The 25,461-nt window shown below is 37.2% G+C and overlaps 1 protein-coding gene across 8 annotated transcripts in view; it reads right to left on the minus strand.

Moving 5' to 3' along the window:
* The window catches only part of GRID1 (glutamate ionotropic receptor delta type subunit 1), a 477,950-nt gene that overhangs the window by 49,659 nt on the left and 402,830 nt on the right, over nucleotides 1–25,461 (minus strand). For all 8 annotated transcript variants that reach the window (XM_074544662.1, XM_074544661.1, XM_014267759.3 and 5 more), the window contains one exon: nucleotides 163–264. In XM_074544662.1, coding sequence (XP_074400763.1) covers nucleotides 163–264 — 102 coding nt within the window. The remainder of the gene's footprint in view (nucleotides 1–162; nucleotides 265–25,461) is intronic.

Genomic DNA, 25,461 nt, shown 5'->3' on the forward strand with positions numbered 1-25,461 from the left:
AATAAAGGACCATCATCTATCTTCCTTGTTATGTAACAGATCATCCAGAAATACAGAACTGAAAATGATAGGGGAAAACACACTGCGGGAAGTGCCCAAAATATTTAGTCAGATCCTTTTTATTTTAAGCATTTTGTTTGCTGAGCTCAGAAAGGATCATACCAAGACAGTCACCACTTTGAGGGTCACTCCCTGCAGGTCGTTGCCCAGACGCCGCTCTTGGAGGCTGCCGTTCAGGCCTTTCTCAGAGTCCCACGTCGCCAGCTGGAACAGAAAGCACCAAGAGTCTGATCCCTGCCAGGCAGGCATCCTTCAGCATTTACAAACTGTTCAACAGCAGCTTGACCAAATCCACAAATGATAGAGGGAGGCTGAGAGGTGTGTGCCTTTCTCAATCAGAATGACTGTGATTCAGAGGACAGACATCAACACGTATGTTCATTGATGGGTGCAATATAAATGCTCTATTATCTGCAGTATTTATCATATCATTTCATTTAGTTCACTCTGACATTAAATTTCTCCTCAGTAAGTTTATATTGTCTGAGGATTCTCAGGATTACCTGTGGTTGCACAATCCCAGATTTCCCTCTCTGCTCAGATCCTTATTTTCAAATACCCTATGTTTATCAAAGACCAACCTTTTTTTCCACAGTGTTTTAGCTCACCTACAGTCATAAATTCTTGACACTGGTTCTATGGTGTCAAACTGTTTCAACTCACATTTTCTTCAGCTCCTGTCTCAAGTCCTGTTTTCTCTGTTCTGGTCCTACTTCTACCTGATCTCTAAAACAATTACAGCCTCTGGAGCTCCCAGGCTCCTGGTGAACAAGTATCTCATATCTACCAGATGAACCACATGCATGTTTTCAGGATATCTCCCTGAAACATTACATCTAAATATTTTATTTTTCAATTTAATGTATCATTTTAAAAATTAATTGTAATGCATTTTCTGAAGAGAAATACAGTCCAATTCAATAGAACAGATTCAATAGAAAAGTCAATTTTTAGTGACCTTTGGATTATTCAAACTAAATATGCTCCTGAGCAGCAGCAGCAGTCAGACTCCTTTTGCCTTCAAACAGAATCCACAGTGTCATTTTGTTCAAAAGAGACATAAATAGTATCAAGTAGAAACTGTTTACTTTTTTTTTTCTAGCTGTAGTCTTAAACACCAATACTATGCTCACATATTTGGAAGCAGTGTTGTTAGCTGAAGGCATGCCCTGTAGAAATTAAACACAGTCCAAGATCTGTGAAATATGGATTCCTCCTGCCAGAAGCTAATTTTCATGTAACAAGTCAAAATCTTCTTGGAAAGAACTTATTTCACTGAAAATGCCTATGGCTAGATGTCTTACATGATTTATTTCTATGACTTCAGTTTTATCCTAAAGCCTCACAAATCAAATCAACAAATAAAATGTGATGGAAGAGATCTGTATAGTTTTATTTCTGGTTTGTTGCATTAAACTGATAAACAGGGAACTAGAAAAGAACAAGACATTCAGTGAATATTCAGCAGCTATCGCAACTGATGAAAATTATTCCAGTCACTATATCAGGAAAGCTGAGATGCAGGAAAGGAAAGACTTAGGGTAAACCTCCTTTTATCCAGATGACCTGGACGATGGAGGAGGAGAATGTATGAATAATTTTCAGCTTTCTAATGACACTCCTGGAAGCTAAAACATCTCAGATTGAACACTCTCCTCCTGTGATGGCAGTTTGGAGTGACAGAGGAGTGTCCGCACATCAAGTGTCTACAGTAACACAGGCAGATGAATAACTATAGCCATGGTATCTTTTGAATTTGAATTTAGATGCTTGCTCTGAAATATTTCCAGATGTTCCTCAGCCCTTGCTACTGCCAAACCAAATGGACATATCTTTCCTTTGACATAAATCAACATGGTTCAACAGACTTCAAAGATGAGTGTAGGTGTGTATAGCATCTATTGTGTCTCAAATCTGTAAAGAAAGCTTACTGTTTAAATCTCCTTCGTTTGTCCTTGGCATATGATCAAGATTTTTGACAAAACGTCTTGAAAAATCTACAGGTGATGATTTAATATTCATTAAATATGGGAAATGTAACTCATTCAAGTTATAACTTCATCACTGGTGGACTGACACATCAATTTTTTCTCCTACATATGCACCTTTCAAAATCTGATTTCATAAAAGGGCCCTAGACTTCTCAAATACTCTGTTTCATATTCTGCACTACCTCGAAGAGTTCCAAAGAATACTGGAGATAAGACAATGTAAACCCATGTTTTTTTTGGTTTTTTTTGGTTTTTTGTTTTTTTTTTCCCCCAAAGAAGAAGACAAAGATCCTTATCCTATGCAGCAGGGGTAAGTGCAAGGAGAAAGAGCATATTTTGTTTCAGAACAGTACTCCAGAGTACAAACTTTTCAGCCTCTTAAAAGCAAACTGTAGAGATAAAAATTATAAATGGAACATATGGAAAATCATTTCCAGAAGGGATTTTCCCTGTGTTTCCTTGTGCTTTGGAACACTTCATTTGTTAAGAACTGTGCCAATTTTATCTTCCACTTCTTGCAGACAGAATGTTGTTTATAGGAGTGATGTATTTACAGATATGTATATCAATTTGTGACAGCTGACCTGTCAAGATCAGTGCCTGAAAAGCTAATTTCCAGCACGGTTACAAACCATGAGTACTCCTGTTAAGGCCATTAGAGTTTCATTCTTTGTAGAAATATGTACAAATTTCCTACCAGAAGTCTGGAGCCAAAGGTTATAGCAGAGCCATCAGCTGATAGGAGATAAAGAGCTTTTATATCTGATTACGAGAAACAACTGCTTGCAGAATCAGCACTTGCAAGATGTGCTTAAAAAAAAAAAATCAATGGTCTCTGAAACATGTATTTAATGGCAGTCTGGGTGAGATTTTTTGATTCTCAAGTTACCTGGTTATGTGAGTTCAAGCTTTGAAATCAGCTACTTTATGAAAGATTTTCAATTTAAAGCTTCCTAGCTTTTCCTTCTGAAACAGCCCTGTTGCTGGAATCCTCTAGTTCTAGCCATACAGCAGAAGCTAAAAGCTATCCAGAGAAAACAAATGTATAATTCAGACAAAAAGGTAATTTGTTGGAAAATTCTGACTCAAAACATGCCTCCAATTTTAGTCAATATTTACTGCATTTTCAACTAGAACTGTGAGGAAGGGTTTGGAGAGAGAAAAGAACAATTTTTACATTGTTTTCACCCTCCACAAGAAACGCAGGATGAAACAAAGACACTTACTCAAAACACAAGCAAAACAAATGTCTGTCACAGGCCCAACCAAATGGAGATGCAAATTAACCCAAACTCCTAGTACAGTTGAAAACAGACATTAGCAAATAAAGTGTTCAGTGTGCCTATCACAGTATTGAACATGATTATCTACACTATTTTAGTTTACAATGCAGTAGTTACTGTCCAAATAATGCATGTCACTGCTATCTAACACAATTTTAAGTATGACACCATCCTAAACATGGTCTACTTTTCAGGAAAAATATTATTCACATAAGAAATAAAAAAGATAATTCTCAGCAGATGCATATTAATGTTTGAAATGGTTACAGTTTATCCAGAGCATACATCTTCTATTTTACCAAAACCCAAAAACTTTGGGTGACTTTGCTGGAGCTAAGGTTACACAATTCAAAGAAAGTAAATTTGGGAACCCCTTACTTGAAATCCAAAAAAACTTCTAAGAAACAGGAAAGTGAAAAGAGTGCAAGGCAGGCAGTTCTCACACCACAAGACAGACACCTCCATATCAACCAGAGCACATTTTCCTGTGAACACAAAAGCTGTTCTATCCATGGAGTTAAATAAATTAATCTATGGCACTCACAATCTAAAAATGCTTTTAGATTAAAGTTAGATTTCACTTCAATGACAACTTGTTTCTTAACCTTGAAGTCAACAGTTTATGTCAAGTATGATGTCCTTCTACCATGTATGTGTATTTTACACATTGGTGCCTCATTCCTGTTGCGAGCCTAGCAATACAGCTAAAAGCAAATTTTAAGTGAATCTGATAATAAAACAACATAAACAAGAAAACGAATGTTTACAGGAGACAAATATGAAATAAGGGAGTGGGCCATGAAATAAATGGAGTAAATTGGACACTTCTCTGTTACAGTTCTAAGGAGTAAAAGTTGTTTCACTTAAATTCTAAAACAAATTTAAATCTACTTAAAACATTTAAGTCCACAATTCCTTTTCAAATTAAGCATAGCAGTAATCTACAGAATTTTCTGCCATTCACAACAAGGTAGTAGTAGGACTCACAGCTTGAATTAGTAGTAGTAGTAGTTAGAAACTCTTTCGTATTTGTGTAATCCATAATAAAAGAGGATTCAGAAAAAGAAAAGGTATCAAATCCTTTACTTGCAAGCAAATCCAAATACTGAACTACATATCAGGAATATTCTAACATTTCTACTCTAAAACATAAGCTTATCATCAATATAGGGATAAGATACTGGGTAAGATTACCATATGAACTGATTTAAGATCATTCTGTGATCCAGCACAACTCATCCCTGTTTGCAGTGAAATATCAGTGAAATACCACCTACATCCAGACATTCTAGCTGATATTTTGCATTTTTTTCTGTTAAAAACATATCTTACTTCCAAACAGTTGCAGAGTGACTGGAATACCTGTGCACCCACAGCCACAGAGAACTCCAAAACATGTTAACATTACAAAGCAGAGGATTGAGAAGCCTGTCTCAAACAGTATATAAATTCCCAGTCTTTGGGTGAAAATTTTATGTCATCCTGCTCAATGCTCAAGAGGCTCAGTTTGACATTAAGGGGCACCATAAAGACTGCATCTACTTGATATAAGGTCAGAGAGGGGCAGGGAGACCATGGAAAGCTGCATAAAGTTAGAAAAAGGGCAGAGGGAAAGGCTGCCTCCCCTGGGGTTGCTTTGCCACTGCTGCTTCTACAAGGGGTACTTGGTCTTGTGTCCAGGACAGCAAAGGACACAGATGTTTCTGTGGATGCTTTAATGAGTCTTTAAGAATGCAACACCTTCAGGGAGAAGAATTCAATGTATTCCAATTTTTGTGCAATTTTTTTGCAAATTTATGGTGCTATATGGATGATAATAAAATTTCTCCAGAGAATCACAGGAAGATGAGCATGAGTCAGCAAGACCTAAAAATTACCAAGTCATTATGGAGAAACTTGACTGCTTTTTCAATAGTACTGCAGAATTAATAGGTAGCTGAAATGAAGAGGACAGTATGCTTGCATCTGAATTTTAGGTTTATTTCATACAAGGTCTCATGAACCCTCACCTAGGGATATTTGTCCCCTGAAAAATTATAATACCAAATGATTTACAGATTAGCTTCTATGGAACAATGGAGAATTATGTATTAAGATGAGAAGAAAAGTTCTGAATAGCTCACAGCAAGTCAATATTAAGATCTTCTTGACTAATAGCTTTTTTTACTGTTTTGGAACAGGAAATAGGAAATTACTAATTTTACAATGTCTAAGATGCAAAGATATTTCAAAACTGGGGAGTGCTGAAAATATATCAAACAGTGAGAAAAATAAATAGGAGTGGTAAGAACTCCAACATGAAACAATAATGCACACCTTGCATAAGTAGAAGTGAACACTTATGGAACAGAAAAGTGGGAAATAGTCATATTTCAACTGAAGAAACAAAGACAGAAATCAATGAACAAGTTGTGCAGGTGACAATGAGATGTAAATGATGATGAGCTTGTGAAACAGTACTGCTGCACAAGAGCCAGTGTGGTCCTGGACCCCACATCTCATGGCACGGCCTGGACAGAGCAGCCCCAACACAGCTGAGAAGAATGTATGGTCTTAACACGGTGGGTAGCATCTGTCTGAACAAGAGCTAGGCATGCTGGAAGAATATCAAGGGAAAACAAGACAACTGTTACTGTGATGGAGGATTCAGTTCATAAAAAAGGATGAAAGATGCAACTGTGAATATTGAAGATAATGATAACCATGAAAAGGGAAAATTAGAAACAAAACTAGATGTAAGGCAACAGAACGACTGCTGCAAACATATTGTAATCTACAGAGACCCTTTCACATGAAATACAAATTGTTTCCTAGAAACATTTATTCATTCTCAGTGAACACTGTTAAATGAGAAATAGATAAAAGGGCAGGGATTTTTTTAGTATTTCTAAGCAAAACAATTTTTCATGGGAAGGGTTTGGCACATCCAGGATATGAGGCACATAGATAAAGGAAATCAAAGAACCCTTGGGTGGTTCTTGAATTCACCAGAGATACCTAATCCAAACAATTGTTTCACATAATTCTGGACCTCAGCCAAAGGTGATTAAGATGTTTTTTTCCCACATGGAACAATTTCCTTAAAGTCCCAAAATGCAAGGTTTAACCTGTGATCCCCTCAGTTTGCCATTTCCCAGGTGAGTGGATTGATTGCTGTCTTTAAGGCTGGTATAGGAACGTACCATCCATGAAGTTAAAATATACTGGTGTAGTTTTTTCAAAGAATGTCATCATTCAGAATACTTGAAAACCTCAGCTACTTTCATCTCCAAAAGAAAAAACCATACTCTACTGCTGAAACAAAGCCATTCCTAGAACTCAGCCAGGGAGAAATTCTGTCAGAAGTGCAGAGGAGCAATTTGAGGTTCCAGCCTACAACCGTTAACTCGGCAAGCCTACGTAACACCACCGAGTCCCGAGAGCCACACTTATATAAAGTTAATTGAGCATAGACCTAGAATAGAAAATAGAGAAGGTTCAAGAACGCTGAAGGAGGGATTTGAGTAGGAAAGAGCAATTGACCTGAACTGACATATCTAAGGAAACAGATATACACCACTGCTTGCCTGAGCAGCCAGCGAGACAAATGGCAAATGTCTAGGACTGAGATACCACATGAAGTCTGCCCTTGAAGCAGCACAATGCCCTTCAAATATGTGAGGGAATGGGGTCACAATTAACAGAGAAAAGCAGCATTAACAGAGTTACCACCATGTGGATAGTCCCACGAAACTCTGATTTAGAATTTAAGAAAACAAATCTCCAATTGTGCCAACAAAATGTACTTTGGCAAGAAGCTGCATAGTAACAAGCGGAGAATTTACACAAATAGGAATAAAAATTTCAAATTAATTCAAACAGCTCAAAACCAATGCAAAATGCTAAATATTACATTGCACTGAAACAAAGTGCAAATTAGTATCAGAAGTGTATTTTTGCCTTATAAGTTCAATGGCAGTACTTAACTGCTATTATCTAGAGAGTAACTAGATAGCATATGGATATGGAGTCTCTCTCTCCATGTCATTTACAATAATACCTACCTAATAGGAATAGGTAGGAAAAACCTAGAGGGGAAAAATGACATTAGTTAACCCAAAACTGTAAGGCTAGTTTAGGACAGAGGACTACCAGCAGAGCCTTTGGTAGAGGTATTTCAGCATTAATATTCTTACTCTCTAGAAGCCTGTATATTTATTCAGGTCCTGCTCTTCAAATTCTGCCACTCACTGCAGCTAACAATTTCAACCCTACCTATCATAACTCAGCAGTATCTTGCTCCATTTTTTTATGGTCCTTCATTGCAGAGAAGATCAAATATTTTGACATGAGATGAAATGTTTTCCCTTACATTTTTCATCAGCCAAAGCTCAATTCAATTAAATGTAACGACCATACTATTAAAAACCAACTACTTTACATATAATAGAGCTCTACAACATAAATGAAGATTAGACACATGATGCTTTATACTGCTACACTAAGGAAGACAAGGTATTCTACTACTTTCTACAGAACTGTGACTGAGGAGTTTCATGCAGAATTGAAGGAATGGGGTTTTTTAACCCTAAAGGTTTTATTAACACAGTGTCAGACTTCTTGGGAATAGATCAGCACCATATACTTTATAGTGCACATACATCACATTTAATATTGTGTTGAAGGGCACAAATTATGAGAATTATCTGAAATAAGATACTGCTCCATTATGTATCAGATTGAGATATTATTTTGCTAGCAGGTAATGAAGCAGCACTGATACCAAATCAGGGTTTCTCCTCTTTCTATATTGTGATAGCTGGTGAACATCTCTGACCTCCTACACAACACAGAAAAACACTTGTGTTCTACTGTGCTGAGCCTGGGCAATGCTTGTCTGGGGCAGCAAATCTATACTTGGCAGAAAAAGGAGCTGAAAGGACATAACAAGATAAATGTATTCTGTAATTCATTATATAAAAGTATAAATAGGCCATCTTCAGCTCTGCTAGAATAAATTGCTTCAATTAATACTAGTCTTTGAAGGAGCAGTGACTGCAACATGCTGATGTTATTAGTGCAGCAACACAGGCACTGAGAAAGATGTAGTACTAAATGAAGCAATCATGAGAGTGATGAAAACAATATGGACAAGAATCTTATCCTCTGATGGCTTCTTTATGAAGTGCAGGGAAGTATTACTCCATCCCAAAATTTCTGTATTTAATTTCCCTGACATAAAATCAACATGTAGCAAAGAAAGTGTTGAAAATAAATTGGAGGTATTTTCTACGAGACTCTCACAGGCTTCTCTCTTGAAAAGCAGGCAAGAATCTTCCACCTCTGTCCTCCTGCAGTTTTACCACTTTTCAAGGTTTTAAGATACAAACAGTGTGCCATAGTGTAGAAACACTGTTTTTTCACTGTTTTTCACTGTTGTTGAATCAGATGGCAGCATTGCCATAGCAAAAGGTGTGTGTACAGCACCACAACTCTTTTAAAGGTCAAAGAAATTAACTGTGAGGACCCAAGATACTGCTGAATCAGGCACTCCCCAGGGGCATTGTAAATTATCCTTTGATATGAACAACCAGGTCTCTAAGCATAAAATTAAAACTGATAATCATAAAAGTGAGACCCATCCAGGTATAAAGTCCTCAACAGCTGTCACAAGTTACTGGCTGAAAACACATCGCCACCGTGTTACCTATTTGAAAGGCAAACAAGCCCCTCTTCCTTTTCCTGCAGTTTAAAAGACAAAGTCTTTGTCCAGTGAAATCCAACATGTCCTGGACTCCAAGGGTACTTTGAATGCTACAGCCAATTGCTGAACATCAGCTAGCTCAGCTGCTTGTGGACAAAACTGAACCAATTCCCTTTACCACTACTCATTATGTGGAGGTAAAGTGGAAACAAATCCATTTCACACAGAGAACAGATTGTTTTCAAAGCTCTGAAATGCTTTCTGGTAGCAAATGACTAGCTTTTGAGAGCAGAACTATCCTTGTTATTTATGCAATAGTGACCTCAGCAGACTGTTTGTAAACAAAAAACCCTCATCATGGAAAAGTTGGATCTAACAACAAATACAAACTCATGCTGATTTCCTATAGGTTCTTGTCCTGCTCTATGGAGTGTAGTAATGCCAAATAATGTCCTGTTGTGCTGTTCTAAGAATTTTACTGGGAAGGGAAAGCAAGGGAGGCTTGCACAGCTGGACAGTTGTCAGGACCTGTTTTTCAGTCCTTCTACACGAGAGCTCTGCATGTAGGAATTAACAAGCATGCTACAATGGGCTATATCAAACCTGCTCTTTTTTTCCCATTCTTTACTGTGTTTCTTGGCTACTCTCTGAGCTGAATGCTTTTGATGTCTCACATTTAAGAAACCCACCCATATTTCTGCAGCTCTAACAACAGAACTTTTTATAGCCTGGTCCTTGAGGTACAGACCACTGTGTTATTTCACCAGCTGTGATTTTCACCTTCTGAAGCCTGGCCACCATGAATCACTTTCTGATTCTGGTTAAAGGCACTGAGTCATCTCAGAATGAAAGCAAAGTTCAGTTCACTCTCTGGTATCACCTATCAAGCCTGTTCTCTTCCTGTATGGAAAACTGCTCTTCTCTCAAACTCCAGACACTGATGAAAAGCTCCACACCATCAAGAGTAATTTTTTGTAGAAATTTATTTTAAAAATAAGTACTGGAATTATCTAATTACCACATGATATTTTGTTGGCCTTGATATAACAAGGACAATGTTCTAGAGAAAAAAGCCACTTTGCATTTTAGTTCAAAGGCTGTGGATTCATAAATGTAACTTATAAACCAAATGGAAAACTGAACTACAGAGGTCAAACTCTTAGATGAAATGTTGATACTTAAAAATGACAATTAAAACACTCCAATATTATTTTATCAGAACTGTTGTTGAGACAAGTTAACACACTATCTTGACATCAGTAAAAACCCTAAGTGCCAAAGCTTCTCTGCTCAAGATTTTAAGTAAATTTTGACCAGCTCTGGTTATCGGCACTGGAATCTACATCCACATCCATGGAACACTGAAAATTCTTGTAATAACTTTGAAAATTCCATTTTTACTGAACTCTCCTTTATTTTGATCTTTACAATATGATTTCATCTTTATCCTCAGTACTCACAGAAAGGGACACAAAATGGCTTAAATGTTTTGCAGGTATTTTTTTCCTCAACAACAAAAGCCACTGAGTAAAAAAATCATAACTTGGTGTTTGGTAATGGATAATTGCCTCTCCAAAAACAGAAGAACTGTAGATAGCATTAAGCAAAACATGAATTTTCTTCTCTGTAATGATAGGCATTTAATGGTTTTAATTAACAACAAGCTATATTGAGACAGCTTTTAAAAATATATTTATCCCTTGGGCTTCGTTACATACATAGAACAGGTTTTGTAAGGCAAATAAAATCAGCTTGCTCACAAAACCAATTAGCCAAGAATATACAAACACCAGATCCACAGATATTATAGTTTATATAAATGATGTACCAGTTGCTAAGTATTCACAAGGAACATAACAATACACTTAGCTAATCTTTACAGTGTTCTTATAGAGAAAGTGGTGAGCATGAAAAATACTTTTCCATGTTACTGTTTACAAACCTCTGGTTTACAGCCTATTGCCCTGCTTCATTTTTTCCCTGCTTCAAATCAACATTCAGGAGAATTTTTAGCTTTAAAAAAAAATACTGGACAATGAGAACTTCTTAGCAATTTTGCACACTGACAGACAGTGCACACAAGGTATATAAGAAAGATTATAGTAATAAATACTTTCTCCCAGCTCCACAAACTGCCACATACCAGCAAAACTCCATCACTAGAAAGGATGTGGTAATTTCAGCAAAGTAGTCAAAGGTAAGAAATAAAAGCAGGTAAGAAATACAGCTTGTACTATGTGTAATGCTTAAAGGCTGCCCTTTCAGATTCCTTACCGCAGCTTTAAAAATAAACACTGATCTCCAGGAAGCTTTATTAGAGTTCCCTACATCATTTGTTTAGGAGGATTCAATAATTTAGTAGGTTTATGTAATTACTACAGAGCTTATTTAATATTGCACCTGATGCGTTGTTGTTTTCCAAGTCTTGAGAAAAGCTTCTAGAAAGGTCAAAGCTGATCAAATTAGAAAACAAGACATGATTTATGTGTGGTCCAAACTTCTCAGAGGAGGGAGAGAAACAATTTGGGCCCATGGAGGGCCACAGACAAGCAGCAGAATCTCTGCTGAGGGAAAGGCAGCAGCTCTCTGGGAATGACCCAGCGGTCAGACCTCATTTGAAGATCAGCCTACCTTAAAACATTACAAGATTTATTTCCACACTCTAAATGGCTCGTGGTCACTGCAGGGCAGGTGGTTTTTCAACAATGAACAGCAGAGCATTTGTACACAGAATTAGGGCTAAAATGGGCAATGCCCTCAGAGAAATGCGGATACAGAAATATGGCAAAGAATTACCACAAACATATCTGAGGAGGAAAAAACCACACACATTACATTCATTAAATCCCTTTTTTACTGCCTTAACCTGATATTCTTTCTGTTGCTATGGTGATTGTTATCCAGCCATTTATACATTTAAAGAAAAAAATCAGTATTCCCTCTTATGAAATTCAAAGTGTGAGAAATACCTCCTTAATGCAATATGAAGACTATTTCCTCGGTGGACCCATCAGGCATTCATTTTCCTAAGGTCTTCTGAGTCCATTTAAACTTCTCTGTTCCACACATTTTGTGGCAATGAATTTCAAAATATAAGCAGGCAGTCTCTGAAAATGTACTTCCTCTTATAGTTGTAAGCTGCCTACCAGTTCACTTTATTAAGTGTCATCTAGGTTTTCATTACAAGAAAAAATGAATAATTCCTCCCATTTCATCTTTTAATCTCTTTATTTCCTAAGCACCTAGACACACTTCCTCCTTTTGTCTGCTTACTCAGCCGAAAAATTGTAGCCTGTCTCTTCATATAGAAGCAATCTGATATCTCTAGTCCCCCTTCTCCCTCTTATATCTATTCTAGTTCTTCCATATATTTTTTGAAAGGGGAAAAGAAATAAAAATCACCAAAAAAACCCCCCAACTCAATCCAAATTATTAAGACTGGTCAAAAATCAGCCAATGGAAAATTGGAAGACTGACTTAGGAAAGACAACTTTTGAGTGTATTATTAAGCCTATATTTTAAAGATATCTTAGAAGAGTTGCCTTAGAAATCTTCAACACTGCATTTCAGCATTAAAATGCAGAAACAGCTGAACAATGAAAGCAGAAAGCAAATGTCACCAATAGAAATTGTATATATTTAGATAATATATACTTAGGAAATGGAAAAGAAATTCTTACCTACTACATGCACAGTAAAATGTAGAATTATTTAATGTTTCCTTTCATTTATTATAAAAAAATGATAACACTATCCATTGTATTTGTTGGGAACTCTTCCTAAATTGCTTCCCTGGCATAAGCAGAAGGTGGTACATACAAAGTAGAAAGCTATGAGCTGCAGTGATCCCTCTCCTCTCAGTAGGTCTACAGTAAAATAATTTGTTAGTTATTACTGCCCACAGCCCTTCATAAAGTTAAGGGGAATTTGCAGCAACTGCTGAATTTCCAGTATTTCTTTTCCATCAAGTACATCAGGCCTCTACAAGTGGTCCAGCTAATGTGGGTTTTTTTGTAACTCACAGAATTGCTATAGAACCCAGAATGTCTGAAGGCTACAGACTTTGTTCACAAATCAAATTAATTAAGGGAAATTAACAGTGTGTTAATAATTATGTGGGTTTTTTCAACATCTCCATGGTAAAATATTCCCAGCTGCAATGGAGCAGGCTTGGGACAAGCCCTGGTGGCTGAAAGGCCCTACAATCTGCTGGCTACTCATCAACTTAGTAGCTTGTGATACTTGAGTGAAAACTTGGCCATTACTGAACTCTCAGGGCCTGCATTAGAGACTGACAATGAGTTTCACTGCACACTTCAAACTGCAGCAGCTGCAGGGAGGGATGAATGAATGGGTGACAAATACAATCACACATCAGCCCAGGAGATGCTACTAAAACGCTGCTTATTAGCACTGCCAAGGTGACACCTGAGAATCTGTGCTCTGTTGGGCCTACAAAATTGACACAGTCCAAAATTGGGAAGAAACTCCAATAACTGAGGTCCTTACAGAACTGGCAGCTCCGACCATACAAAACTACATCTTTTCATTGCTCAGAAACAGAAGAAGGCCTCCTACACTAAGGGCTGTCAGCCTTGTACCAGCACAAGTACACAAACATTTTTAGAATTTCAGGAGGGGAAAAAGATTTGACTGTTTCTCATCCAAAATATATTGAAAATCCTGAAGGCTAGAAAGATGGGTACCAGATGACAGACCCGGCATCCCAAGAGTGACAAGATGCAACTCTTCAGGAGGTCCTTCAAAAGGCAGATAAGAGACAGCTCCCCCAGTGGATGACTTTTCCTTCACCCTGCTGAGTAACACAGGCTAAATCTAAGATCATAAATGAATTAGCTAAAATTTACTCCTGTAAAAATATACCCCTTCCCACATTCACCTAGGGCTGTCATAAAAATGGCATTTCTTCATGTCTCCTTTAGGAAGCACCCAGCTGTCATTAAATATATATATATGATCTGCATGATATATGTAGACAGATATATATGTATATGTGTATGCATAAAGAAGCCTGTGCAGTTATCCCTCATAAGAATCTGTCTGAGTTTAAATTGCCTTTCAGTACTAAATGTCACAGTCACTATAGAGAGCTACAATTTCAAAAAACTTCTAGGACTGAAAATATTTTTCTCAATACTCCTAACTAGTTTTCATAGTTTTTTTAACCTAGTTACTTGTTCTTTTGAGATGCTTTTATCTCCTTATGCCAGTTTTCCTGGTCTTGAATTGGTACTGCATCAGTTAGGAGAAAGAATATCAGATCTCTGAAAAGCAGGAGTTGGCTGTTAATGTGAATAAATCTCATGTTAATGACTTTCATCAGGGCTTCAGTCTGTGTTAGTCTGGCAACATTACAGAGGCTGCATGTGCACACAGAAAATCAAAGAGAACCAAGGCCTAATTGTATAATGGGCTGCATAACAATATGTCAGAACCTTTTGGTTAAGGAGTCTCACAAGGCTAAGAGACCAGCAATCCCATCAAGCAATGCCAGCCACCAGCACATCACCCCTAGCCCCTAACAGCCCACCATATCAACACAGATTTCTTGGTAGGCACGTTAAAGGTCACCTCGTGGATGCTGGACAAAGTGCTGACACTACAGCTCATGCAAGATTTCACATTCAATATTCCTCAATAAAATAAACTGACACTCTTCCCATCCCTGGCAGATACAGCTTAGGATCTGATAATCATTTCAATGATGGTGTAAATTACCACAGCAGAGTGGCTATTACCGTGTTCCAGGCTATCACACTAAACCAAAGAGATGTAAAAAGACTAACATCAGACTCATGCTCTGATCAGATTTCCTATGTAACAAAGTAGTTGTAGATGAAAAAATAAGGTAAAAACGAAAAGAAGGTGTATTATACTGGCTTTCTTGCTCTTCACAGATTTTGTATTTTTAACTTTTTCCACTGAAGTGCAAAAGTGAATTGAAGCCTGCCATGAATACATTCAGGAACGTCAACAGATCTGCACTCATTTTGTTTGTGCTGACCTGTAGTCCTAACGCTTTTTGTTGCTTTATAATAAACACCTTATATGTTGCAACACAAACCAAAGGCATCTACCTCTCACTGCCACCATTCCTGTGTCATCATTCCTGATATCCATGCTCTAGATCTTGTTATCTTTCTCCCAGGACACTTGCCCTAAGATAATAAAAGCAGGAAACTTCTCAGGCTTCACACTGCGCAATTCCAGCTGTGGAACTGCTCCTCAAGAATTGGCACTCATTTAATTTGTTTATGTATGACCTACACAAGTTTTGTCATGGCCAAGAAAAAATTCTGGCTGAGCATCTGAAACTCACTAAATTTGGATCAGTTCTGTTAAGGCTGTGATCCAAGTGGCTCCCTCAGTTTAGGGAGTGCCTTAGGCTCCTGCTTCCAATTCCACCTTGCCTGCCACTAGGGTGGAATTGGAAACAGGAGCAGTGCTTCATTTTGTAGTTCAAGGGGCAACAATATTTCATAACTAGTCCAAATCCAACATGAAGATGGATGCAAAAGTGAGGAGAGGAAGTTGGAGCCTTAATTTTTCATGAGAGGATTACGATGAAATATTATCAGCATATGATATATTGATAAGATATGTGCAGTTCCTGCATTCCTATCAGAATGAGCAACAGTTCTTCTTCCACTGCTGTAACAATTTGATTTCTCCTGGTTTCAACATGACAGTGATACTGGAATTGATTTAAGTGCACTAATGCTACTGGAAGTCATAAGGGCTTTTGGCAGAACCTATACAATGGGAAGAGATCACATGTTCCATTATGCTGATGATGTTGAAAAGCAAAGTGTGCCAGACAGAACCCACCCCACACAACCCCAACCTTTAATTAAGAAAGCCTGATATTAAGTTGTACTCAATTACAACATGTGTAATTTGCCACTGTGCTCCCAGAGCTAGTCCATATGCTTGTGAGGCACCTTTTCAAACCCTCTTTTGGGCACACTATGACTATCATACAATGCACTTGTATTATAATTAAATTTAGTATAATTACTTTACAGAGTGATCAGTGACAGTCTATTGTTCAGGAAGAATTAATCCTTTGAGCCTTCCAACATCATTTTAGTTCCTGGTTTAAATGAGATTTCAAAGAATGTAATTTATTATAACCAAAATCCCCAATGCATACTTTAATATAGCCTTCCTTTGTTACAGCAGCACACTAGTAAAATGCTTCTGAGTTAGAGCACTCCTGGTGTACTGATTTACCTTGGCTGCACAGGATCAAATGGGGAGGAAAATAAGCAGGAATGCTTCACTGATCACCTTGATGCCTTCTCTTCCTTCCTCCTTCCCAAAACATGGGTGCTCTAGAACCCTTTCAGAACAAATTCCACTACTAAAATAGAATCCTTCCCCTAGGAGAATGCTTGCCTTTTCAGAAGCAGCCCAAGAAATCCTTCAATCTGAAACATTATTAATTCATGAATATATTTAAAGGAGGTGTGATGACTGGACTTGAGAAAAAGCTGGAACTGCTACCATACGAGACTAAAGGAAGTTTGATTTCCTTCTGAAATGAGATGCTTTTCCAAAGAGAGGAATCTAAGTTGGGCAGTGTCAAAACATTTTGTTTAGACATTTTTAAATTCAAGTAAAATGTTTTGACAAAGTGGAATCCTTGGAAAAATCCTTTGCAGATTTCATCTATTCCAGTACTGAAACCTATTTCCCTGTATCCATTGCAATCCTAGTTCTCAATTTCTTTCTCTGGACCAGTTGTAAAGCATATTGCATATTCCACTGAATAAATTCCTCCAGTTGCACTCCAGTCCCTCAGGACTACCATGCACAGGAAATATATGAGAGAACCCGACCCACAGTACAAGGCAGAAGATATTTAAAAAGTTCAATATTGTGGTGGGTTTTTAATTATCTTGTCAAAATTAAACCCTTCAGGCCAGTTAAGAAATTCTAAATTTCAGTTTAATATCTTTTTACCAAAATAAAAGCTTTTCTTGTGCAATTTTATCCACCAGAACATCCATCATTGCAGTGAAAAACTGCCAACTGCCAACTGTAGCTATCACTACAGCTGAATTTCTTGATGTGATTATTTCTAAATACCATGTTAAAAAGCTCTCTTTCAGTCCACTTGACTAATTAAGATTTCTCAGCTATTAAGGCTCAGTCCTTTTTACTGTCAGCAAGGTTTATTTGTGCAATCATTGATGCTGGCCACAGATCTTCTTGAGGTGACATTCCAAGAAAATGTCACTGTTAGGATGATTGGCACTTAATAATATGTGGTATTGAAACTGCATCAAAAGACATGGTAGAACATATTTTGGGCAAAACCTGAGAAAATCTGTGAATTTCACACTTCTGCCACCTAACAGATACAACAAAAAATGTTGTCAGAAAGCATATAAATTCTTTTTTTTATTGGCTGAAGTAATTTAGCAAGGTAAGAGACAATCACTGGCAGTTGTTCTGCTCCTGCATCGTGCATGAGGTTAGCTGGCTCATGAGTTAGATAGTGAGCCCCAACTGCAATGTCACCAGCAAGTGAGAGTAAAAACTTTGGAGTCTTCAGATGCCAGAGTACTATGATTACACCATATCTCTGATTTTGAAGATACAAATCAAAAATCTCATGAAATTATCTTCCTGTCTTTCTTTCTGCAGGGAGCTACGAAGGGAAATATTTGTTGGAAAACATAAGAGGTATCAAATGCATTTTCTGGGAGAAATAGAAGGTTTTAGGTACTGAAACTTAAAACATAGCTGCTTAGAGTTCAGCTTACCTTCTTCCCAATGGCCAAGTATTTGATAATGAAGAGAGGGACATAAGCAAAGTTAGAGGAGGAAACAGAAGTGCCAGTGGTAGCTGACTTAGTGGCAACATCAGCAGCTCCTATCTGACTTCTTGCTGAACATCAACAGTAATCAATCACGTTCATCAATTTTTCCCTCCATAAAGATCTGGCCACTGCTATCCATACATCAGAAAAAGCTCTAATACACAAGAATAAATGCAGAGAACGAAAAAATGTGGAACCTTCAGCTGGAACAAAAGCCATCAACTCTGCAGGTTAAATGTCAGTTGCACATTATGATCCTTCCTCCTGCAGGTTGCCTGTCAACTCTCCATGATAATTTTAAAGTTTTATATTAAAATATTCATTTCAAATGTTCTTCACAATCAAATCACTCACTGTGTAAAATTTCAAGTACATTTTCATGTATGAAACAACACCAGAGGCATTCTTTTAAGACAGTGCAGATCACTAGACTTGAGTCACTTCCCAGAAGTGGGGATCAAGCTTTTTCCTCAAGAAAATTGAGCTGTGAGACAAGTTTTCTCAGGTGAGGAGTAAAATAAAGTAAATGCATATTTCAAAAAAATCCCAAACAAAACCACAAACACATTACTTCCTTTGAAAAGTACACTGACAAACTTAATACTAATTTACTATAGAAATGATACTGAAAGTAACACAGCTTTAAAAAAAAAAGCAGTTAGAAAAGAAAAGGTAACAAGAGCTTTGTGAGGACCTGATACAACTGATGATACTGTATAGGGGATGGACATAAAAGAGAAAACATGAATGCTTGTATGTAGACGGTTTAAAGCCCACAGAGCACTGCCACAGAGGGCTGGGAAGAAGAGGAGGGAATGCCCAGGAAAAACTGAGCAAGAAGGCCAAGAGGTGGAAGGAGGATGCAGAGAGGGAGACAAAAGGAGAGGCACTAAGGGCCAAACAGAATACCACAGCACAGGAGAGGCGTGGGCAAGCAGGGACATGCAGCTTATTTTCCTTGATGGCAGCCAGCAGAAGCATCACTTACTGCTGCTGCACCTGACAGGCTGACACCTTAGTAACCAAATAGCATCCTTTATAAAGAGAGGATTATTTGTTTGTTCCTCCCAGAACACCCTCTGGATGTCATGGCAAAATATTATTAGTTGTGTCTCTGATGAGCTATCTAATAAAGATATCTTCAAGGTTCTTCCTTCCACCTTCTATGCCACAAACTTCAAATTACTTGGTAAAGATGCTGTATTCTAACAGTAAAATTTCTCTACAGCAGAGTAAGCAGAACTCCAAAATATAAAATATCAAACATTAACATTAGCAAGTATGGTTCTGATTTGTATTAGACAATATCAGCTTACTATTGCAGAATAAATATTCAAAGGAAAACTGCAGGCACGTCACAATTACACTACTTCTGTTCATTTTCTCTCTTTTTTTTCTTTGAAATTGGAGATATTAGACAGTTTTGAAAATGTCTAACTTATGAACTATAACTGTAGCACTGACATAATCATTTCATCCATAGTACAATAAACAAGTTCAGTAAATTCTCCCATGTTCATAGACCAACAGAATTATCTTTTGATATCAAGAAATGCTAATACCTGGTGAACAGAGCTTGCAAGGTGATTACACTGCAGATTGACACAATCATCACATTCACTCCAGATTTTCTCTGTGGGCTGGAATTTAGGCATTACCATCTGCCCTAGGAGTCAAGCACGAAGCTCTCACTGGAGTCAGCAAGAACTGAGGATATTAACAATGGGCAAAATTTCAGTCCCAACTCAACAAAGAAATTAAACATTTCAACAGTCACACTGAATTTTTAGTTTAGACTTGGGTTAAAGGCTTTGCTGAACCAGAATCTCTTCCTTCAAGTGTTAAACATTATAACAAATATCATTATTAGTATTTATCATAAGCTGCCTAGATATGTCCTCTGGTGCTCAGATAAATCTGACAAGGAAAAAACCCACAAAATAAGCCTTGGTTTGGGTAGTCAGAATCTTATGAACAATATAAAAATTTAAAAACCCCAGCCCCCACTTTGAATTTGGTATGCTACTGGTTTCTATGCTTACTGACTGTGAGCATGACGGAGGTAAAATGTGAACACAAGAGGCCTAAAAGAAAGCCAGATCAGAATTGTAGTCTTCAAACTCCCCCAAAGTCTTGAATTCACCACAAGAGGTGTAAGACAGACAAATCCCACAGCTCCAGGTTTTTCAGAGGGAACATAATGTGCTTAAGACAGTGAAATATTTTAGTAGAACACTGATATTCTCATACTTAACCTCCATTTATTAGCATAATGCCAAAAGGAACATAAAATTTCATGAACATGAGCAGTTAATATAGCAGTCCTGTTTACAATAATTGCATTGTATTTACTGCATCCACATAACTGTACTTGCTAAGTTTCTAGCAGGAACATAAGTGGGTTTTGCAGTCTTTGTATGAATTTCATGGTGTTGTAGAAATAAAACTAGCAATGCCTAAGCTAATTTAAAGCTAGATTAGATATGGTTAGGTGAACTGTTATTACACAGCCTGCAGAGCGAATAGAAGCTGTAATTCTACTGGGAAAATATTCCAGGCAAGATCCTTAATTGGCAAAATGTGATCAATATCCCTTGACTGGACTGCTCTTCCACAACTGTAGGAAAACTGAGGTTCCAGCTCACTCTTTAGCAGTGATATCTTTGCTAAGTGTTCCCAGTGAATTTCTGTATGTGTTAACAGGAACATTTCAGGAACTGGTTTTTAAATTATTGCTACAATACTCTGAACATTCATGTCATAGATTACATTACCAAAGTATCATAGTGAGATCTTTGTGAAATGGGTGTCTTAGAGATTAATTCTCTAAAAGCATTCAATAAAATGCTTTTTTTCAAAGCATTTTATTGGCCTCATTTGGTCATTTTTAAATCAGCACTAATTCAAGTGAACCACAAACCAATCTCTCTACACTTCCTAAAGTACAGTAGGAGCCTTAAATTGTTTTAATGGAATGAAAGTTGTCAATATGATATTCCATTTATAGGAAAAGGACAGCTTGGAACTATGGCACAAAATAAAACTGCATTTAACTTTGCAAATCTAGAGACTTTTCCAAAGGTTTCTATATGAAAGGAAAGAGAAATTTTACAAATATAGTCTTACATGTAGTGTTTACTCAGCTCAGCATTTTACTCAAGACATACCATAGGCTCACAGGAAAATTAGAATATTAGTGGTCTTTTTTCTTTTCTATTCTACACTGATCTCCTCACTGCTCCTCTCAATTCATTAAAAGATGTTGAATGTAGAAAAAGCATCCCAACATCTGACAGTGTTACCCACTACAGCAGCAGAAATATGACAAGGTTAATCATCTGGTTTAAAGGAGTCTGACTTCCCCTTGCACGAGATTGCTGCTATCAGTTTTCTTGGGGAAGAACAGTCAATAATGCCTTCTAATCTCTAATAACAGACACAGGACAAACATTCTATTAAAACCTAAATAAATAAGACAAACTTTAATTTTAGACCTGTCTATCAAAGGGCTATTCCTGTAATTATTACCGCTATGCTTGGCATCTTTTTTTGCTTTTCCAGATTTATTTTTTTTAGATACTGCTTCAATTAACTGTCATTATGGTTACAAACAATGAGATTAAATTACATTTTGGTTAGAAATACAATTATTTTTCTCTTATCCTCTCTTTTCTAACTTTAATTTTTTCCAGCTCTCTTCTCCCTTTTTCAGTCACTTCTGTATCTTCCCCCACACTGCTCTCTACTTATTCCTCAATTTATGGGGACCATGTTCTCACAAAAAAGGAGGAGCTGGTGGGGGATGTGAAGCTCCAGGGCAGCCTTGGCTGGAGTGACCAGGACATTGTGGAACGTTGGAGTGTTAGGGCAGGGAAAAGGGTGCACAGCAAAGTCCCTGCCCCAGACTCGAGGAGAGCAGACTTTGGCCTCTTCTGGGATCTGCTTGGTGCAGAGCCTGGATAAGGTCCATCCAGGAAAGATGGTCATTATTCAAGGACCACCTCCTCCAGGCTCAGGAATGATGCACCCAAAAAACAAAGCCAGGCAACAGCACCAGCAGGCCTGCATGGATGAGCTCCCGGACAAACTCAAAGACTAAAAGGAAGCCCACAGAGGGGTGGAAGCAAGGACAGCAAGCCTGGGAAGGATACAGAAAAATTGTCTGAACAGCCAGGATTGGGCTAGAATAGCTGAAGCCCTGACAGAATTGAGTTTCATCAGGGACATCAACTTCTGCTGTACTGCTGTAGTGAAATAAGTTGTTTCTGACTTTCTGAACAGTCACATATAAATGGTATATCACCACCTGACTTTTACATGCATTACAAAACAAGATATTCAGGCAGACAGAACACACAGAAAAATAACCATAGCTCAAAATACATAAAACAATCAAAATTTTTGAAGAGGATCTAAAACACCACCAAGATAATGCACCAGCCTTTCACTTCCTGCATTTTGATATTACATATGTGTTCTGCAACATGAAATTATGACACATAGATCAAGTCTGAGGGAATAAGTCAGCAAATCCATATTTTGTTTCCACTATTTATGTACAGATATTAGGCACTGTCACTATGGTGCTTCAGATTTTTCTGTCACAATGAAAATGGGAAAAGTGAACTGAATAGATTCTAAAATTCAGAATTAAAAACAGAAATGTAAGCACATTTCTACTAAAAGCAAACACCAGTCTCACACTAGGATAAAGAATACCTATTTTTGAAACAAAAATTTAGTAAGACAAAAAAATCAGAAAAGTAAATAGATTTGGATATTAAGGGGTATTTCCATGTACATCAAGGTTTGAACCTGATTCTGAGATGAAAAATAGAAATCTCAAAAAAGGTAAATCAGAGGCAGCTGAAACCCAAAGCATTGGGCTTTTTTTCCCCACGATGGAGACCAGATATGAAAGACAGTTCCATTACCAGATTTTGGAGAGGTTAAACTTGATTTCAAAACCAGAAGAGGTCACTATAATGACTCCATTTTGGATTCCTCTACTACAAGGTCTGAAGATAAACACTTAGGCCTGCAGTCTCTATGAAAACTTTGAGCTGATAAATGAACTCATGACAATTTCATGTCTGTAAATAGGTTATTCTACCATTTACTTTTTCTCATGTAGCAATACTGAAGAGGAAATTTATGCACTTTTCTCCATATTCAAAATAGAGAAAAAGACACACACAAATTTGGAAGTGCCACTGCTCTGCAGTCTTTGTCCAATATGAATTGTAGAATACAGAATAATTATGATGACTGTGGTGTTGATAACACTGATCAAACTACCCTGAGCATTAACAAAACACTGCATTTTCTGGTTGAAAATTAAACTGACCCCATGACATCTTTTCACTGCCATTGAAGTAAAAGGTGACAAGAGAACAGCGGTGAGAGAACACAGATCCTTTGATTTTAACCACAAATCTCCCAACAACACAAATGGCACCTATTGTTGTGTAATGAAAGAAACTCTCTTATTAATAATTTCACTCTTTTCATCTTCAACCTACTAATTTTCAACACGTTTCCTAGAATTTATTTTGCCTTTATTACAGTTCTTGATTCAACCCAAAGAAGTATCTTGTTTCAAAGATGCTGGTTCATTTTACCTCATACTGGCAGAAAGCTTTTAAACAATCATGAATTTAGTATTACATCTACTGTGCTATTAGCATGGAAAAATCTTACTGTTCAAGAATATTTCCTCTGGGTCATAATTATAAAAAGAATAGATTCCTGAGGGCATAATCTAACAAAGTACTGAAGTTGAAAGATTGTTTAAAACCTTATTGAGGTAGATGTCTACCATTTTTTTTCAAAAAACAATATCAGAGGTATATAATACATCTGAAATTTTAATTTTTTTTTTCTTGTTTTGAAGAAAAAAGAACCACATGCAGTTGAGAGTTTCATCAGTTGTCATAATCACTGTAGTATAGATATTTTCATCCTAAGGGCCCTTCATCTTTTTGCACATGTATTCAGTAATTTTTGCAGTGGAAAGTCACAATGCCAACAGTTAGAGACATGACAGGTAAATCATTTCAAAGTACACAATAGTTGGAGAAGGGGAAAGTCAAGGGAGTTTTCAGGAGGATGGGAACTAGCAGCTTAGAATTATCTCAATGGAAGTCAATTTGCATCCCAAATTAACTAATAGAGCTAAAAATCTGCTTCAAACTCAGAAACAACACAACTGAGAATAAACTTCAAGAAGAAACTAGCTAGGCACAAATGGGCTAATTTGCACTGTAATACAAGCAATAAAGTTAAACAAGAGATTATGGCCAACATTATACACCTAAAGGAAACAGAAGCTAGGCTGGGAATGGGACAGAGCCAGACTGATCAGATCCAAATCAATTTGCACTTCATTACTGGACTTTGGCCACCTTAAAGGCACCTAATTTTCACAAGAAGCCAGGCAGCTGCTCTTCCCAGATGTCGTTTCTCCCCCACCCCACATTCTCCAGATAAATCCCTTAAAACATGCATTAAAAAACACCCTATACTACTGAAGAATTTTTGTAAACAAGGTGGTTTCTATATACTTGTATCCTGGCCCCTATATTAAATTAATCATTTAGATTATATAAGTGGGTCCCTCACACCTCAAGATAGCCTATGATTCAATATAAATCACTATCTTCCAAACACATCTATCAAGAGAATTAGAAATTATCTAGCTGGGAGATGACCAGGTAGAGCACATTATTTGTCATGGCAAATAAACAGGCTTGGGCTTTTAAGCAGATTACTACAAAGCAGTAAGAGAAAATATTTATAAAAAGCTGTTTCATGATACAGAATGAAGCAAATCCACAGTTGAAGGAAAAGGAAATTTAAAAACCCATTCAAAACCCATTTCTGAGGCAGCCTCATTTTCTACTAAGGAAAAATAAAGATCTGCAGAAGTGTAAAGGTCTTCATATGAAGGTAACCTTAGGGAGACCAAATTTCTATGAAGACAAAAAGCAGCATTAGAAGCAAGACATCAAAGTTCAGCTAGCTAGAATTCCAGCTAGCTAGAATTCAATATTTCAGTCTTTGCAAAACAAAAATTAAAAGGAAGAAAAAGTTTGTGCATTTTTCTCTCAGATAATTAAAAGAAATACCAAGTGAGAGTAAGCTTTAATAAAGGAGACCTTATAAATTTTAAATTAGAATCAGAAACACATTCATGATTAGAAAATACCTGGTTTTAATAAACTCTCAGCTGAGGTCTATAGACGCCTGCTAATGATGCACAGCCAATCAAAGGTGTCTGGAGTGGCTGCAAAGAGAAGCAACAGGCAGAGAAAAAGCAGCTAAAGGGCTGCTGTATGTTTGGTGTGTTTAGCTGGTGACCTTAGATGTGCTGCCTCTCTGAAAACAGAACCCCCACCTGCCCTGGTTGTACTCACTGCCTGCCAGTTACAGTGCAAGGAATTATTGCTTTTATTGGTTGAACTGGGGTAAAATTTAGTTAGATTTTTACAAAAAAGCCTTATCTTTACATGAAAGAAGCTAATGTATGTATATATACACATAGAAAAGATTCCGTATATGGAATTAGCTCCTGAAACTGAAAATCACATCGATAA

This window comes from Zonotrichia albicollis, chromosome 7 (assembly GCF_047830755.1).
Source record: "Zonotrichia albicollis isolate bZonAlb1 chromosome 7, bZonAlb1.hap1, whole genome shotgun sequence".
Lineage (NCBI taxonomy): Eukaryota > Metazoa > Chordata > Aves > Passeriformes > Passerellidae > Zonotrichia > Zonotrichia albicollis.